At 37.2% G+C, this 18,853-nt stretch overlaps 1 protein-coding gene across 1 annotated transcript; it reads right to left on the reverse strand.

The window, feature by feature from the left end:
- Positions 1 to 1,877: 1,877 nt before the first annotated feature.
- On the reverse strand, positions 1,878 to 3,944 carry LOC150036484 (uncharacterized). The gene is made up of 7 exons (XM_090313139.1): positions 3,818 to 3,944; positions 3,565 to 3,660; positions 3,327 to 3,411; positions 3,140 to 3,273; positions 2,762 to 2,832; positions 2,474 to 2,674; positions 1,878 to 2,276 (listed from the first exon to the last, which is right to left on the reverse strand). Exons 1-7 carry the CDS (start codon positions 3,942 to 3,944, stop codon positions 1,878 to 1,880), a joined length of 1,113 nt encoding a protein of 370 aa, XP_090169265.1.
- Between the last annotated feature and the right edge of the window lie 14,909 nt (positions 3,945 to 18,853).

The raw sequence follows: 18,853 nt of genomic DNA on the forward strand, positions 1-18,853 counted from the left end.
ATTGAGAGAGGGAGGGAGAACTTTTAATTTTTTATTTATTATTATTATTTTATAAAATAAAATTACTCCATGTGGCAAATGACAAAAAAGTTTAGGTAAAAAACCTTTTTAATATATTTTTTCGAAAGTCGAAGGCTAAAGTGCATCTTCTAAAAATTTAAAACTAAGAAATGACTCATTTGGGAAAACTCAATGATGATGAGGATCCAGAAAGAAATGAAGCTACGGCCATAATTAACCTAAGCAGCCCATTAAAGCTGGAGTTACTTGCTCAAATAGCAGCCCATTTAAGAATGGGCCGAATGGTTTCATTTCACGTCACTTAGGATTCCAGCCCAATCCCACTCCAAGCCCATATTATTCCATACATATATAACCTAGGATTGACAAGAGAAATAACAAATTTTAAAGTTTCATTTAAAAAAGAGCAAAAAAGTTTCAAAATCATAGAAACAGCAAAACGAATTTAAATAATAATTAGTAAATGATCAAACTATCCTAAAAACAACTAATTAAGTCCAAACGAGAATGCAAAGATACAATCTTCAAAAACAAATCGAATACCACAAATATACTATATCTAAGCATTCCATAAGAAAAAATTAAAAATCACCTCATATGATACTTCACACTTCCGGTTGTCAATAGGATGCGCGCGTGCGGGGAAACCTACAACTAGGTGGCAATGGTCGTCAGAAGCTTATGGGTGTTTACAAAGATGGACTTCCTTCAAGGTGAGAGTAAAATTGATAAGTCATTGTTGACAATTGAGTATTTGAAGATATTGCAACATTTAAACAATGTGACTAGATAAGGATAATCCGTTAAGGACAAGCTTAGAAACCCTATTAGATTTAAGATTGTGTTTGACTCAATCCCAGAATGTCATTGTTGAAAATGGTATTCAAAGCATAAACAAAGGTAAGAAGCACACATGCAAATGATCAAGGCTGGAGGTTCCAGCCTTGATGGGAATAGTCGTGAGAAACTAGTTGAGACGATGGAATTCAAAAGATTGTTGAACCAAGAGTGATAGGCATGAGATTGAGAAGAAGAGAGAGATTTGGGGAAGGGGATAGGACTAACTAAAAGAGAAAAGAAGATGAGACTTATGAGTTTTTGTTATTTTATTTTATTTAGATTGTTGAATAATATATATTATTGTAAGAAATTGCAAACAATCAATATTTGATCTTAAAGATTTAAAAAAAAATGAAATATAATTTTTCTCTTAATCCTCTTATATATATATATATATATATATGTATATACTTTAATAATTTTCTATCTTAAATTCAAAATTTACGAATTTCAAACTTTTATCAACATAGATTCAAAAATTTTAAATCCAAAAATTTCAACTGTGATAAGAAAATGTATAAAAAAAATTTGAAAGAATTACATGAAACTAAATTAAATCAAAAGAAGGTTACAATGTGATAAGAAAATATATAAATAAATCGAAAAAATTAAATGAAATCAAATTTGATTAACAAAAGATATATTTGAATATATATTGGTGGAGAAAAACCAGGAAATCATAAAATTCTCTTATAATTCAAAATCACAAAATATGATGGCTTATAACCTCACATTAAAACTACATTGTATGCGTAAATGTATATTTTTTTTTTTAGAATAAGTGATATTATTATACAACAACAAGGGGGATCCCATAGCCCGGAATCAAGGCATCAAAGCATCAAAGCACGAGCAAAGACAGGGTAACAAACCCAAAAACAAAGCCTACAAGATAAGATTAGAACAATACCAACACAAAAGAAACAAACTCGCAAACCACTAGAGAGAGCCATAAAAAGAAGAAAAAAAAAAAAAAGAACAACGGAAAGTACAACAAGAAAAACATTTGAAATACACTATAAAAGACCAAGAAGATCAACCCGCCAGGAAGAAGCACGAGCAAGAACCGTAGAGACCATAAGGTGAACCAGAGCTAACACCGACCTCGGTCTACTTCCATGCAGTCCCCGATTACGTTCTTGCCAGATGTAGAATATGGAAGCACACCAGAAAACACGAAATAACTTACTACGCACCCTTTTACCCGACCCCACTCGACACAACCAACTCAACTCCACATCCCAACTTGCCACCCCATGCGATGAACCCAACTTACGCAACACACTAGACCACACCTCTTTCCCAAACCCGCACTCAAAGAATAAATGATCTCGTGACTCCACACCTCCACCACACAGAAGGCACCCCCTTCTGACAACACACCCCAACTCCTCAACCAATCCCGCGTACCCAACCTGTCTCTCACAGCTAACCACGCACAGAAGGAGTGACGCAGAATACCACCCCCCGCTCATAAAATACCAGCCCAAGACACCCTAGGACGACGAGGACGCAAACTCTCCCACGCACTAGCAATAGAAAACCGACCACTCGCATTCGGTACCCACACCCAATAATCTCCCCCCCCCCCCCCCCCCCCCCCCCCCCCCACCCTCGGCCCCACTGCCTGAATAAGACCCCAGATCTCAAGAAGCTCCCAAGACACTGTAGGCCAACTCCAATCTTCCTCGCCAACCATGAAATCCGACAATCGTGCCTCCAAACTACTCCCTGCATCATAAACCACCGTAGACCCATAAGAATCCAAAATCACATCCCCCAGCAGCCAAAGATCCCACCAAACAAAACAAGACTGACCATCGCCAATAATCAAACAAACCAAATGCTTGAATCTATCTCCATTTCGCAATATAGCCCTCAAGCACTAAGACCTCTCAACCTCACTCCGAATAGCCCACAAAGACCGCCCACGCAAAACATAAGCCTCCACCCACGCCACCCATAATGAACCTGATTTAATTAAGATAAGCCAGAACAACTTCATAATAGCAGCCTGGTTCCAAAATGCCACATGTTTCACACCCAACCCCCCCTCGCCAACGACAAGCACACCTTATCCCACGCCACCCGTTGCACCTCCCCTACTCACTGCACTACCCCTTCATAAATAACTACGTAACAGACGATCAATCTCATGAGTTACACATGCAGGCAACACGAAGATGCTACCAAAACACCTGAAAGGATTGTAAGACAGACCTAACAAGCTGTAACCTCCCAACAAATGAGAGAGACCGCGTTACCCAACTCCTAATACGAGCTATAATCCTCTGAATCAAAGAAGCACAATCCTCAGCCCTCAACCGACTCGCCAATAAAGGTAAACCCAGGTACCTAACAGGCAGCGAACCAAGAGAGAAACCCATAAACGTAGCTAGTTCCTCCGCCTCCCTGGACTTCACACCCGCAACAAACATGGAACTCTTTCCAAATTAGCAACTAACCCAGACAATCCGGCAAAATCTGCCAGGACCTGCCTCACAAACTCCAAAGACTCTTTCTCAGCTGCACAGAAAATCATCAAATCGTCTGCAAAAACCAAATGAGTCAAGCCCACACACTCACACCGATCATGGAACCTAAACTACACCGGAGGCTTATTCAACAACCTAGACAAGACCTCCATCACCATCACAAACAAAAAATGAGACAACGGATCCCCCTGTCTCAACCCTTTCCTACCAGGAAAAAACCCCTCAAGGGAACCATTAACCATCACAGAGAATATAGGCGAAGTAACACAAGCCCTCACCCAACTAACAAACTGAAGGGGCGTACCTATAGCCAGCAACACACCAAACAGAAAATCCCAATTTACCGAATCATACGCCTTTTGAAGGTCGACCTTCAACACACAATGCGGCTTCCCTCTGCCCTCCTTATAGCCCCCCCACAAGCTCTTGACACAATAATATGTTTTCGAAAATCGACCTACCCGGAACAAACGCAAACTGGTTACCAATGATGAAAGCAGGCAACCACAACCGTAATCTCTCAGCTAAGATCCTTGAGATACACTTATACACAACATTGCAACAAGAAATAAGACGAAACTCCTCCATACGTTTTGCTCCCTGCCTCTTTAGGATAAGAGTGATAGTAGTAGAATTAACTCCACCAGGTAGGTAACAGGACTAAAAAAAATTCAGCATAGCATCACATAAATCATCCCCAACCACATTTGAAAACCCATCAGGCCCAGGAGCCTTCCCAGACTTCATCGAGAATAAAGCCTTCTTAATCTCATCCCGACTCACTAGACGACCAAGCGCCTCCACTCTCTCCTCGGATAGTTGAAATGCATAATATCCCCAATTCGGGTAGTAAGATCTCTATACCCCACTGGCTGAGTAAACATCCCCAAAAGAACTCTACTGCCACCCCTACCACCATGTCATGCACCGTCTGGTGAGTCCCCTCAGCATCCACGACCGTAAATAAACCACTGCAGCTGCGTCGAGAACGAACACAACGATGAAAGAAAGTTGTGTTCATATCACCTAACTCCAGCCACCTCACCCTGGCCTTCTGTCGGAGCGACGTCTCCTCCAATCTTGCCACTGACCAAAACACCTCAGTGGCCCTAGCTGCTTCTGCACACACCGACTCCGAATTAGGATCCCTTTCTACCTTCACCTGAGCAACCTCCATAACCTGCCTAGTCGCCCTCACCTCATAAGCTAACATAGAGATACGCCTCCCAAACGAAGCACGTAAAACTTTTTTCACTACCTTCAAATTTCACACAAAACTAACCATCGGGGACACATCCTCAGACCTTCTCCACACTGACCTAATAGTATCAATAAAACCCTCAGCCTCCGCCCAATGCGAAAAATAACGAAAAGTGGGAGGCGGCCTACTCTTCGTCTCCTTTGTAGACACCAGAAGAGGGCTATGATCAGAAATTCCCTACTGACCAACCCTAACCTCCGAATATGGAAAAGCTACCTTCCACGTCTTATTAAACAAGCAACAATCCACGGGCGTAAGATACCATTCCCCTAAATTTTACTAGTCCAAGTAAACCAGTTATATGTTACACTCAACTCAACCAAATCTGCCTACAATAATGCCCCATCAAACTCTCCATCTCCCTCAAGCTAGGGCAACCACCAAAATCCTCCGAACTACTACGAATGACATTAAAATCCCCCAAAAAAACTCCAGGAAGCTATCACAAGACACACACATTCATCAGCTGAGACCATGTTCCTCCTCTCGTTCACATGATTAGAGGCATACCAACACCGATATGTACCCTAGCAGTAGATACAATATCCACTAAGGTCCCAGAAATGAACTGATCCCCACTGACATTAATAGAAAACTGATAGACACTCTTTCGCCATATCACCCAGATCCTCTCAACTCCCCGCAAACTATAACTATATTTTAGTAATAATATATGCATCTCAATTTTTTTAAAAAAAATAATAATATAGGAAAAATTATCCTCGAGTTTTGAAGAATATGTGCATTTGGTCCTTGAATTTAAAAATAATACCTTTTTAGTCCCAAAATTTATAAGAATAGGTTTATTTGGTCCTTGAGTTTTTCAAATATAACTTCTTAGTCTCCAAGTTTATAAAAATAGGTTTTAAAGGTCCTTGAAATATTTTTTATTTGATTTTTTTTTAAAAAAAGAATTATATGATATTTAAAATTAGAAAAAAAAAACTAGTTTTAGAGAGGATATGATTTTTTTAAATTGTTTTTCTAATTTAAAATATTATATCAGTATTTAAAATAATGGTATAAAGTTATTTTAGAGACTTTTTAAACTATTTTTAAAAAACTCAGGGATTGAAAAGGTATATTTTGAAAACTCAATAACCAAATGGGTCTATTCTTATAAACCTAGGTACTTAAAAAGGTAAAATTTTCAAACTCAAGGACTAGGCACACATATTCTTCAAAACTTGAGACTAAAAAGGTATTTTTTTTCAATGATATATCATGAAATAAAACGTGAATATTTTGTATTAGATTTGTGAACAACAAAGATGGGAAGAAGATAAAACTTTAGTAGTTTATTATTTCTCATAAGAGGTGTATACATCTTTTAATAATGTAAAATACTAACAAAGGGCATTAACATAAAAACTAATTAACAGAAAATTTAACTAACATCTTTATATCTAATATCCCCCCTCAAGTTCGACAATACAAATCAATGATACCTAATTTTGGACAATATAGAGAATTAAGCAGGAGCAGCAAGGGCTTTTGTAAACACACCAATTAGTTGGCATTTAGATTTGACAGGTAGAAGCTTGAGAGACCCATCATCAACTTTCTCTCCAATAAAATGATGATCAAGATCTATATGTTTGGTTCTCTCATGGAAAACAAGATTGGTAGCAAGATAGACAGCTGCTTGATCATCACAAAAGACAATAGAAGGTTGAATAGTAGGAACACATAAGTCTTTGAGCAACGATTTTAACCAGATAAGTTCACAAGTTGTAGAGGCAAGAGCTATGTATTCGACTTAGTTGAGGAATGAGAAACAACACTATGCTTTTTAGATTTCCATGAGACGAAAGTATCCCCTAAAAATATGCAAAAACCAAATGTAGATTTTCTAGTATCAAGACATGATGCACAGTCTGAATCTGCAAAAAGTCTTCAATTGAAAATTCTTCGTTGGTGATATAATAATGCCTTATCCTGGTGAAGATTTCAAATATATCAATAAATGGTGAGCTGCTATAAGATGTGATTTGCAAGAATGATCAACAAATTGACTAAGTTTGTTGACAGTAAAGACTATGTTTGGCCGTATGTGTTGGGGTTGATGCCGTAAATCTCGTAGGACCTTAGATTTTGTAATTGTATTGTACAAACATTTTATTTATAATAAATTATTTGATGTTTTATTTCAAAATTAGTTGCATTAATTATAAACCAATAAACTAACATCCAGGGTTATCTTGTAGTTTAAAATGTATGTAGAGACATACGGGTGGATCATGTTTAAGTGATAACCTAAATGGTCTATAGTAGATAGAGAAGGCTGGATACTTTATTCTGGTGACACTACGAGTATGACCCATTTTGTAGGTGTTATAATTATTGTAAAATGCTACAAATAATCTGATCCTGATCATTCTTGTAGAGACATGTGAGTGGGGATATTCTTTACAAAGTAACTTGTATAAGACCGAACCACAAAATGTTTAGTCTCATTATATAACGTCATTCATAATAAAGACTTACATTTCACCAGGATGACCATAAGTAACATGACCTGAATCCTGAGTGAGTTGTGAACTCCTGCCTATACTCGTGGTGGAGAGTATATGGACCTCTAATTCCAGAACTATATGATAGAACATGGGATTGTGTCCCAACTCTCGGCCCCTAGTACAACTCAGCAGAATGGTGTATCAAAAAGGAGAAACAGGACATTGTTGAACATGGTTTGGTCTATGATGAGTTATGCTCATTTTCCAGACTTGTTTTGGGGTTATGTAGTGCAGACTGCATTCCCTTGAATAGTGTTTCTGAAATACCTTTTGAGTTATGGAGAGGCCGTAAAGGTAATTTACGCCACTTCAGGATTTGGGGCTGTCAAGTACATGTATCTAGCTACTAACCCAAAGAAGTTAGAACCACGTTCGAAGGTTTGCTTCTTTGTAGACTACCCCAAGGAAACGAGAGGAGGATACTTCTATGATCCGAGTGAGAACAAAGTGTTTGTTTCCACTAATGCTATCTTTTTGGAAGAAAATCGCATGAGAGATCATAAGCCACGAAGTAAGCTCGTTTTATATGAGATTTCTAGTGAGAGTGAGACTGCTGAGGGTTTAACAAGAGTTGTTGAATAGGCCGACAAATCAACAAAAGTTGTTGAGGTTGGGATGTCTAGTCAACCAGCTCAAGAGTTGAGACTGCCTCGACGTAGTGGGAGGGTTATAAACCCACCAGATCACTACATAGGTTTGACTGAAGCCCAAAACGTCATTATGAATGATAGGGTTGAGGATTCGTTGTCTTTTAAGAAAGCAATGGAGGATGTTGACAAAGATGAATGAGTTAAGTCCATGAACTAGGAAATGGAGTCTATGTACTTCAATAACGTCTGGGAGCTTGTTGATCCACCTGATGGGGTAAGACCTATTAGGTGTAAGTGGATCTATAAGCGAAAGAGAGGTATAGATGGAAAGGTGCAAACCTTTAAGGCCAGACTCGTGGCAAAGGGTTATACCCAGGTTGAGGGAGTTGACTATGAGAAAACTTTCTCACCTGTTGTCATGCTGAAGTCTATCCAAATTCTTCTGTCCATAGCCACATTTTATGATTATGAAATATGGCAAATGGACGTCAAGACTGCCTTTCTAAATGGTAATCTTGAGGAGACCATCTATATGACTCAACCAGAAGGGTTCGTCGTTCCAGATCAAGAGCAAAGAGTTTGTAAGCTTAATAGGTCCATTTATAGGCTAAAACAAGCATCTAGATCTTGGAACATCATATTTGACACTACTGTCAAGTCGTTTGGTTTTAACCAGAACGTTGATGAGCCTTGTGTTTATAAGAAGATCATCAATAGCTCAGTAGCTTTCCTAGTACTATATGTGGATGATATCCTACTCATTGGGAATGATGTAGAGTATCTGACTGACATTAAAGGTTGGCTAACTGCCCAGTTCCAAATGAAAGTTTTGGGTGAGGTATAGTATGTTCTTGGGATCCAGATTATTTGGGATCACAAGAATAAATGATTAGCCCTGTCTCAGGCATCATACATTGATCAAATATTGATCAGGTACAGGATGCAGGATTCCAAGAGGGGTTTGTTACCCTTCAGGCATGGAATCGTTCTATCTAAGGATCAATGTCCTAAGACACCTCAAGAGGTTGAGGAGATGAGATGGATTCCCTATGCTTCTGCTGTAGGAAGCTTGATGTATGCAATGTTGTGTACCAGACCGAACATTTGCTATGCAGTAGGGATTATCAGTCGGTTTTAGTCCAATCCAGGATTTGATCACTGGATGGCAGTCAAGACGATCCTCAAGTATCTTGTGTATGGAGATAAGGATGGAGAACGATGGACTACATGCTTGTGTATGGAGATAAGGATCTGATCCTTACAGGATACACAGACTCCGACTTTCAGACCAATAGACATTCCTGCAAATCCACATCGGGGTCAGTGTTTACTCTGAATGGAGGGGCTATAGTTTGGCAAAGCATCAAGCAAGGATGCATCGCAGACTTCACTATGGAAATCGAATACGTAGCGGCTTGTGAAGTAGCTAAAGAGGTTGTTTGGCTGAGGAAGTTCCTTTCAGATTTAGAAGTTGTTCCAAATATGGATTTGCCTATCACACTGTATTGTGATAATAGCGGGGTTGTGGCAAATTTGAAGGAGCCTCGTGATGGAAGGAAAAAACAATAATTAAAAATAGCATGTCAAAAAACCTTTTAATTTAAGGATCTAATTACACTCTAATTGCTTTTAATTTAAAGGAAAATAGCATGCAATTGAAGGAAAAAACAATAATTAAAAATTACCTTTGAAGCTCCCGAAACGCTTTTCCTCTCTAAATCTAGACCCGAACTCTTCCGGACCACCACTAGAGTTGACCTACTATCCTCTGGACTCAGAACCGAGTTATGGGACCTGGTGGATGAAGAAACCGAGAGAGAGAAAAAGATGGAAAAAGAAAATGGAATTTGGGTAGGGTTTGGGTTTTTTTTTTCCAACCCAATTTTGAAAACAAAATTGGCAAAATGTCAAAAAACCTTTTCCATCAAAATTGAAAGTCCAATTTATAGAAAAAACCATGCAACAATTACATGAAATAAATTTATAAAAATCCAACACCTATAATCCATTATCTTATTGGGCTTAATGTCTCCACTATAAGCCAACACCTAGCCCACTATTTTGTTAGTGGAATTATCCAACAAAAGTTTGGATTTTCCCACTAACTTTAGTCAAAGGGCAAAATAGTCATTTTGTCAAAGTCAAACTTTGACCAAAAAGTCAATATTTTGACTTTTTACGATTTTTTATGTGTTGAATAATTTTGACCTCCCGAGCATGAATCCACATTCATTTTCTCGAAATTCAAATCACATTTGAATATAAGGTTAGTCAAAGTTTGACTTTTCAAAGTCAAAAGTCAACTCTTTGACTTTTTACATCTTTGACCATTTCTATTATTTCCGAGCTTCCGAATATGAACGTATTCATATTCTTGATATTTAAATCACATTTAAATATTAAAGCTGTATCTCTAAATTGAAAACTCGACCACTATATCACATATACTTGTCAGTTTCTCTCTCTTCACCTAATTCGAACAATTTGAATTACTCTATCATACTGTTCTAAGTTTATTCCATATGAGCTAGTAGGGGAACCTAATGAACCTACAGAGCATGGGCTCCAACAATCCAAGATTAACGGGTAAAACTCTTTAACCTAATTAATCAATATTTGTTAACTAACGGGTCATTCCACTAAAGTCCCTTAGTTGCACTCCCCTCACTGTAGATATATTTGTGTCCATTTGATATAACCATGATTAGTAAGCTAATCCTTCATAGGTTGTGCGTAATCTCGGTTGGGTCATAAAATCGGTTTTTCCCCCATGACTACATCTTGTTCCTTAAGTTCCACCGATCCTCTAATGAACAATTGGTTTAAGGTCCAACCTATAAACCGAACCCCTCTCGGGCCAAGGAGAGGATAGGGCCCCTTGTTCAAGACATGGATTCAGTACTAAAGGGAACAATCTATCTACTATCCCTATAACGGGTAGGAGTGAATTTCGTCTTGTACCCTATGTTCCCAGCTATCCACCTGATCTTTCCCCTGAAATGGGAGGCTTAATGGGCCAGCGATGATAAGCTGCCCTCACCTATGCAGATCTAAGGATGATTCTAAGTGAATAGGAGTTCATAGTTAGTTTAGGATTAAGATTAAGTTACCTAGGTCATCAATTAACGAAATAGTCAGTTTTATACATAAAACAACATTTAGAACGTAAAAAGTGACTATTTCATGATTCAGACTTATGTAAACTCTTTATATAGGATGCCCCCACTTTCATGTATCCACATGAACGGTTTAGGATCACATCGTTTGTACTAACTACAAAGTGGGCTGCATCCATAGTGTCCCCAGAATAAGGCGCCCAACCTTATTCATATACTATAGACCATTTTGGCTATATATTTGAACTTGATCCACCTTTATGTCATTACATAAAGTTCAAACTACATTAAATAGCCTCATGACCTTAGTTTATTGGATTCAAGATTATAATTTCAATAACAACTTTATTGAAAAACAAAACATAATATGTTTATTAATTTACGAACTACGAGTTTTAGGACATAAAATCCAACAAACTCCCACTTGGACTAAAAATCTTAGTGGAGTATCACAATGTTGAATTTAAGTGAGAAAAGTATGAGTACAATAAACTAGGGCATATACCCAAAAGTTAAAAACAACAACCAGCTTCCTGGAACCGGTATCAAACACTTTGAACCATCTGGAACCGCTTAGAAACCACTCAAATCGATCCAAAAACCAAGTTGAACTGGCCAAACTGGCTCAACTGGATCAAACAGACCGGTCTAGACTGTCTGGACCGGCTGGTCAACACACGCTGGCACAGTCAACGGAATACGGGGCGGGTCGATGGAGGCGGAAGGCGGGCGGGTCGTGGGTCGTGGGCTAACGAAGCGGAGTGGCGGGCGCGCAGTCGGATTCAGGCGGGAAGATATGCGAAGCCAGGCACATGTGCAGGGCTACTCCGAACCGGGTCAAACAGCTGCTCAGGTCGGGTCTAGTGGCTAATTTCGGGTCTGTGATTAATTTTTCTCTATTTTTGCTGCTGTCCTCTCTTCCGGAATCAAGCAATTACAATCTAATTTCAACTCTAATAACTCCAACAAATTTACAGACCATTTTTCACACACTAATGCTCATAAACATGTGAGCAATTACAAATTTCCACTAGAAATTTAAAGAAAAACAATGTCAAAATCATAATAAATCCACTTTAGTCCATATTTCATTCAACACTTGAATAGAAAAGAAAAAAAAACACCCACCAAAAGAAAATCATGTGACATGCATTTGTTATATCTTATAAGTGTTATAAAATATATACTATGCGTGCTTAGTTTTAATATAAGTGTTATATTAAAGCATGTTTGATTGAAGAAAGTATGTTATAGATGAATGCTCTAGGGTTATAATTGTTATAAAATAACCTAGACTTCTAAAATCTATAATAAAGATAAGATGCATGCTCACTTAGGGTTAACTGTCGAGAAATCCCAATTTTCATAGAAAATAGGTCGATATCTTGTAAAATCGAAGTTACAAGAAAACTCACCCGGCAAGATCTTGGCAAAAAGTCAGATAAGATGACTAAGGTTGAAGGTTTTTAAGTTGACGGTTCACGGAACACCTACTACCTGGAGATCGAGTCGGTGTCTGAGTTAGGTTAAACCGGTTTTATGAGCATGCGTGAGCGTTGTGAGGTAATAAAATTTGTTTATCACCTAGACATCGTTGGTTAAAAATCCAATATAAAAGTTATACTCGGATGAATCATCTAGACTTAGGATATGTTTAGTTAGCTGAAATGTATCGCTAAGTATTTTATACCCTAACCTTATAGAACACTTCAGCTAGAGAGAAGTAATGTACTTTTAGCTCTAGCGTCTCTAAGAGTTCACACCGTGAGATTCATGCTTGGCTTTGGGTCGCCTAGGGAGCGGACTCCATTCGGAGAGTGTTTGCATGAGTCAATACCAAGGTGAATAGGGAAAGTTGTTCATAGTAAGTGGGAGAAGGAAGTGTGTCAACACATCCTACGGTTTCTTTCATTAGGTCGCACCGTGAGATTTCTATAATGCGCCTGTATGTCTGCCCTAGAGCGACCTTACCAATCAGAGGGTTGTATTATAGGATTTGGAACTCCGCGAACTCTAGAAATTGATAGGGTCTCTTAGGTCTGTTTTCATTCTTGTCTTTCCAACTTCGGGAGCATAATGACTCCGATCTTTGAGGTCTGAAAATGGAGGGTCACACTTAAGAGAATTACTAAGTGTTAGTAAATTCTTGACCAAAGTAACGATAATTGAGTTACTATAGGAATAAGAGTTATTCTGGTGATAGTATCTAGTCAAGATAGTCTTGGTTCAACAGAGGAATAATCGATCACCCCTCGGTGAAGGTTATTCTAAACCGTTGAAATATCGTTGCAAAATATAATAATGAAGGGTACATTATTATTATTTTTTGCTAAACTTGATTGGATTTAAAAGATTAATGTTTTTACTAAAAAAGATATGTTTTTCTTTTCAACATGACTAGCTCTTTAGATCAACTCTTAGCTTCTGAGAAACTAAACGGCGATAATTACTCAACATGGAAAAACAATCTGAATTCAACACTAGTAATAGATGACCTGAGATTTGTCTTAACTGAGGAATGTCCTCAGGCCCCTGTCTCGAAAGAAGCACAAGGTAAATATGATTTACTAGTTGCTGAAACATGTTTAGTGGAGTATGATACCTCAACCTGGATATTAGATTCAGGAGCCACTAATCATATTTACTTCTCTTTTCAGGAAACTAGTTCCTGGAAAAAGCTTGAAGAAGGCAAGATCACCCTCAAGGTTGGAACATGAGAGGTTGTCTCGGCCGAAGTAGTGAGAGACTTGAAGTTGTTTTTCAATGATAGATATATCATACTTAAAGATGTTTTGTATGCTCCTAAAATGAGACGGAATTTGGTATCTATTACATGTATAGTGGAACAAAGATATAAAATATCTTTTGAAGTTAATGAAGCGTTCATTTTCAGAAAAGGTATTCAAATTTGTTTTGCTATACTTGAAAACAACTTATATAAGTTAAGACCAACTAAAGCAAAATTTATCTTACATACTGAGATGTTTAGAGCAACCAAAACTCAGAATAAAAGACAAAAAGTTTCTTCTAATGCCTATTTATGACACTTAAGACTTGGCCACATAAATCTCAAAAGGATTGAGAGATTGGTTAAGAATGGAATCCTAAATCAGTTAGAAGACAATTCTTTACCTCCACGTGAGTCTTGTCTTGAAGGAAAAATGACTAAGAGATGTTTTACTGGAAAAGGTCTCAGAGCCACAATACCCTTAGAGTTCGTACATTCAGACCTCTATGGACCGATGAATGTCAAAAATTGAGAAAGTGAAGTAGAGCATCTTGGATTTATTGGCCTTGGAAAAGATAAGGGAAGATGAAAGGATTTGAGAAATATTTTGTTGTTTTGAGAAGGTAAGGGGAATTGATGTTTTGAGATTAAGAACAAAGGTTTGGTTTGGTGTCCAAGATAGAAAATATGTGTTTACGAACCTTTAGAGTTGGTATGAATAATCTCGTTACTATTTGGAACTATGGATCTTAGTATTTGTTGGTTGAATGGATATACTGCTTAAGCTATTGGTCATGGACATAGTTTTAGCATGAGAATTTGATTAAGCTAGACTATCACACGTTGGAAGAGTGCTTAGCAATCTTCTTCAAATTATAATGGAGTCGGAGGAAATAACGTTTTATGAAAGGATGTTTAGTAGCAATAATTGCTAGAAATTATTGAAATGGAAAAGGTAAGGCCTCGTTAAAGAGAGTGAAGACGTTGAAAGGTATTAACAAGGTTTAGAGGTTTTGATTATGGACACGAATATCTAAAACAAGGAATTAATGAAGCCATCGATTTTATTTGAAGGTGAAAGTTATCTAGCTCCAAGTAAAAAATAAGCTATATGAGTATTAAGGTTGAGTAAATTTGATCTCCCTAAATGACCCCTAGCACTAGAGATGAACTTGAGTTGAGAGCAACTCCTATCCTTAAGGCTCTTCATAGAAGGACTCTAGTAGAGTTGGAATAGCTTAAGTCACTGATACAAGAACCATTTAGCAAATTGTTTGATATGTGCCTTAATGTTTTTCCTTGGTGTACATCAACTTTGTTTATTAGGAAAGAAAGATGATTCATGCGACTTTGTATCAACTATTACAGATTGAATATGATAGCGTATCTCGGTTGAAGAGGATGGTCAGGGCAATTAGGTGTCGAATTCGAATTCTGAATCCTGAATTTGAGATGCCATGAGAGATGTATTTTCTGTTGCATGGACAGTGAGGTGACCCACTCTATGGAGTGTGAACATTCTCAATATAGATGTATGCAATCATGAAGGTCTTTATCTTAGAAATTGGCATCAGGTAATGGTTACAACTATTATGAGGTTATGGTGATGTATTTTGGAATGACAAATGCTTTACAGTATAAGGTGACTTCAAGAGCTTCATTTAAGTGAGATTTTCAGACTCGTGTATGGGAGGGTCTAAATGGTGATATGTGTTTATTTTAAGACTAGAAAGTAACATGATATTGTTTCAGATAAGTTATACAATTCATGATAGGAGGTGAAGACTTTTTGAAACATGGAGTTAGTGCTAATTAAAAGTTCTTTGGCAGAATTATCGGTCTGAAGAAGCAATTTGGAAACATGAGGATGAGACAAGAACTAAGTATCACAAGCCTTTAAGGACTTGAACTTTCGAGGACGAAAGTCTCTTAAGGAGGGAAGAATGTAACATCCCCAATTTCAGGAAAATTTAAGTTAATTATATAAAATTATTGAGTTTAAATTTCCCTTTCATTTGAAAAATTGGGATTAAATTGAAATAATTGAAAAAATTTTATTGGTTAAATTGAATTTAATTAATTAGATATTCGAATTGATTATTTTGAAAATGTTGAATTTGTTTCCCTTTGATTTTGGATTTTAGGGCCAACTTAAAAAAAATTAAAAGAGATAATTAATTTCATGTGATTTTGAATTGATTTAAATATTTGGAAGGATTTAATTTGTATCAAATTGATGGATTTGCCCTTTAATTTTGGTTTTTGAAGTCTAAATTAAGATAATTTGAAAAGTTAATTGATTTATGAACTTAATAGAATTGGGGAGAAAGCAATTCGATTTTTCATAGCTTCCACAAAATTGTCGATTTCCAGAGTTTGAACCGTTGGATCGTGCTCAAATTTGGTCAGTCTGTTCGAGACATATAGAGTTTTATTTTGAACAGTTGGATCGTTGTTTGAGGCTCTGGTTTGTTCATAATCGCTGCTGAATAAAATCTGTAAAACTAGAAATACCCCTTCTCTCCCCCTCTCGCAAACCCTCCTCATGCAAGACCCTCACTACCAGCCGCTAGCCTAAACAATTTATACCGTCTGACAGCAACACACGCTGCCTATCCATGGCAGCCATAAGTCGATGCGCCGTCGGCCGCCATTGCCTTGATCTTTGCCAGAATTTTGAGGAAAACCTTGGGTAAGACTTATTTTCCTTATAATTTGGGAGGTAAAATTCATCCATTTGATTTTGGGTTAAATTAGTAACCTCTCTTTGGTGTGAAACTTAGATTCAAGATTTGAAAGTTTTGAGGCATTGACCATCAAGCTAGAGACCATTTTGTTTTGCAGAAAATTGGTGAAGATCGGTAAGTTTTGTAAGATTGTTGGATGGTTATTCTTTTGGATTGAGAGTAATAGTGGGAAAATTAAGTTATTGATTTTGGATTTAATTCTTGATTAGATTGGCTAATTGAATCAAGTTTTGGAATTTGTCTTGGACCAAGCCACAACTTTATGTTGATTCAAGTGTGCTAAAGAAGTTCTAAGGAGATTTTGTTTTGCGTATTTTACCAAGTTGAGGTAAGTGGTACTATTATCGGTGCCTTTGTACCAGGCGACCTAGTCTAGAATTATAAAGTTAACTTATGGACTCTTGAAGCATGATTTTGTCATTATGTTTTACTTGTTGCATGACAGTTATAAGTATTATGAGCATGTTCGAATTTCTAATTAGTATTGATATTATGTATGTGATGCATGAATAGACCAGTAGAGCGGTTTATTGTCTCGCCTTGACGCATGTTATTATTATGTTTGACGGTGTGCCTACGGGCCACTAGACATGTGTGAACCGACAGGTTTACGTTCATGTTATTATCATGTTTGACGGTGTACCTACGAGTTGCTAGACATGCGTGAGCCGACATGTTTAAGTTCATGTTACTTTTATTTTCATGTTTCATGTTTTGACGGCGAGCCTACGAGCCGCTAGACATGCATGAACCAACAAGTTTACGTTCATGTTATTATCATGTTTGACGGTGTGCCTACGGGTCGCTAGACATGCGTTTCAAGGCAAGATAGTACGTCTTTTGGTTTTTCTTTCATCATAAAAAATTGATGTAGCTGTATGAGCCACATGCTATTTTTCTTTGCTCGTGGATGCATAGCCTGATCCCGGTAATGAGATCACTTACTGAGTATTTTATACTCAACCTTTCTTAATTTATGTTTTTTAGGTAATGATAGGAATGGACCGGCGGGTGATGAGAGGGACCTGTGATCGTGCCATATGGGACATGTAAATCGCTTCCGCTCAGTTTACGTTTTCAAGCTATTTAAAAGTTTTGATTTGAAACTCAATGTTGGTCAAAATTTTATTTGTTTAAGTTATTTTTTTTCTTCATTATTTTAGGGGCCCCAAACAAAGGTTTTTCTTATTTGTTATTTATTTTGGAAAATTGTCTTTATTATTTTAATGAAAATTTATTTTCCTCAATGGTCAAAATGTTTTGAATGTAAATGTATAATTATGAGTAACGACCCTTATCAGAGTACTCAAAAGGTCGGGTCGTTACATTGGACCTTAAACCAATTGTTCATTAGAGGATCAGTGGAACTTAAGGAACACGATGTAGTCTTGGGGGTAAAACGGTTTTTATGACCCAGCCGAGATTACGAACAACCTGTGAAGGATTAGCTTACTAATCATAGTTATATCAAATGGACACAAATATATCTACAGTGAGGGGAGTGCAACCACGAAACTTTAGTGGAATGACCCGTTAGTTAGCAAATGTTGATTAATTAGGTTAAAGAGTTTTACCGGTTAATCTCGGATTGTTGAAGCCCATGATCTGTAGGTCCATTAGGTTCCCCTACTAGCTCATATGGAATAAACTTAGAACAGTATGATAGAATAATTCGAATTGTTCGAATTAGGTGAAGAAAGAGAAACCGACAAGTATATGTGATATAGTGGTCGGGTTTTCAGTTTAGAGATACAACTTTAATAATTAAATGTGATTTAAATATCAAGAATATGAATACGTTCATATTCGGAAGCTTGGAATATAAGGTCGGTCAATGTACAACATGATGGAACACGAGACATACGCAGCGGAATAAGGATCTAATTACACTCTAATTGCTTTTAATTTAAAGGAAAATAACATGCAATTTAAGGAAAAAACATGAATTAAAAATTACCTTTGAAGCTCCCGAAATGCTTTTCCTCGCTAAATCTCGATCCGAACTCTTCCGAACCACCACTAGAGTTGACCTACTATCCTCTGGACTCAGAACCGAGTTATGGGACCCGGTGGATGAAGAAATCGAGAGAGAGAAAGAGATGGAAAAAGAAAATGGAATTTGGGTAAGGTTTGGGTTTTTTTTTTCAGCCCAATTTTGAAAACAAAATGGGCAAAATTCAAAAAATATTTTTCATACAAATTGAAAGCCCAATTTATAGAAAAAAAAACCATGCAACAATTACATGAAATAAATTTATAAAAATCCAACACCTATAATCCATTATCTTATTGGGCTTAATGTCTCCACTATAAGCCAACACCTAGCCCACTATTTTGTTAGTGGAATTATCCAACAAAAGTTTGGATTTTCCCACTAACTTTAGTCAAAGGGCAAAATAGTCATTTTGTCAAAGTCAAACTTTGACCAAAAAGTCAATATTTTGACTTTTTACGATTTTTTATGTGTTGAATAATTTTGACCTCCCGAGCATGAATCCACATTCATTTTCTCGAAATTCAAATCACATTTGAATATAAG

Source organism: Benincasa hispida, chromosome 4, assembly GCF_027475165.1.
Source record: "Benincasa hispida cultivar pf3 chromosome 4, pf3_genome.v1.1, whole genome shotgun sequence".
NCBI classification, from domain to species: domain Eukaryota; kingdom Viridiplantae; phylum Streptophyta; class Magnoliopsida; order Cucurbitales; family Cucurbitaceae; genus Benincasa; species Benincasa hispida.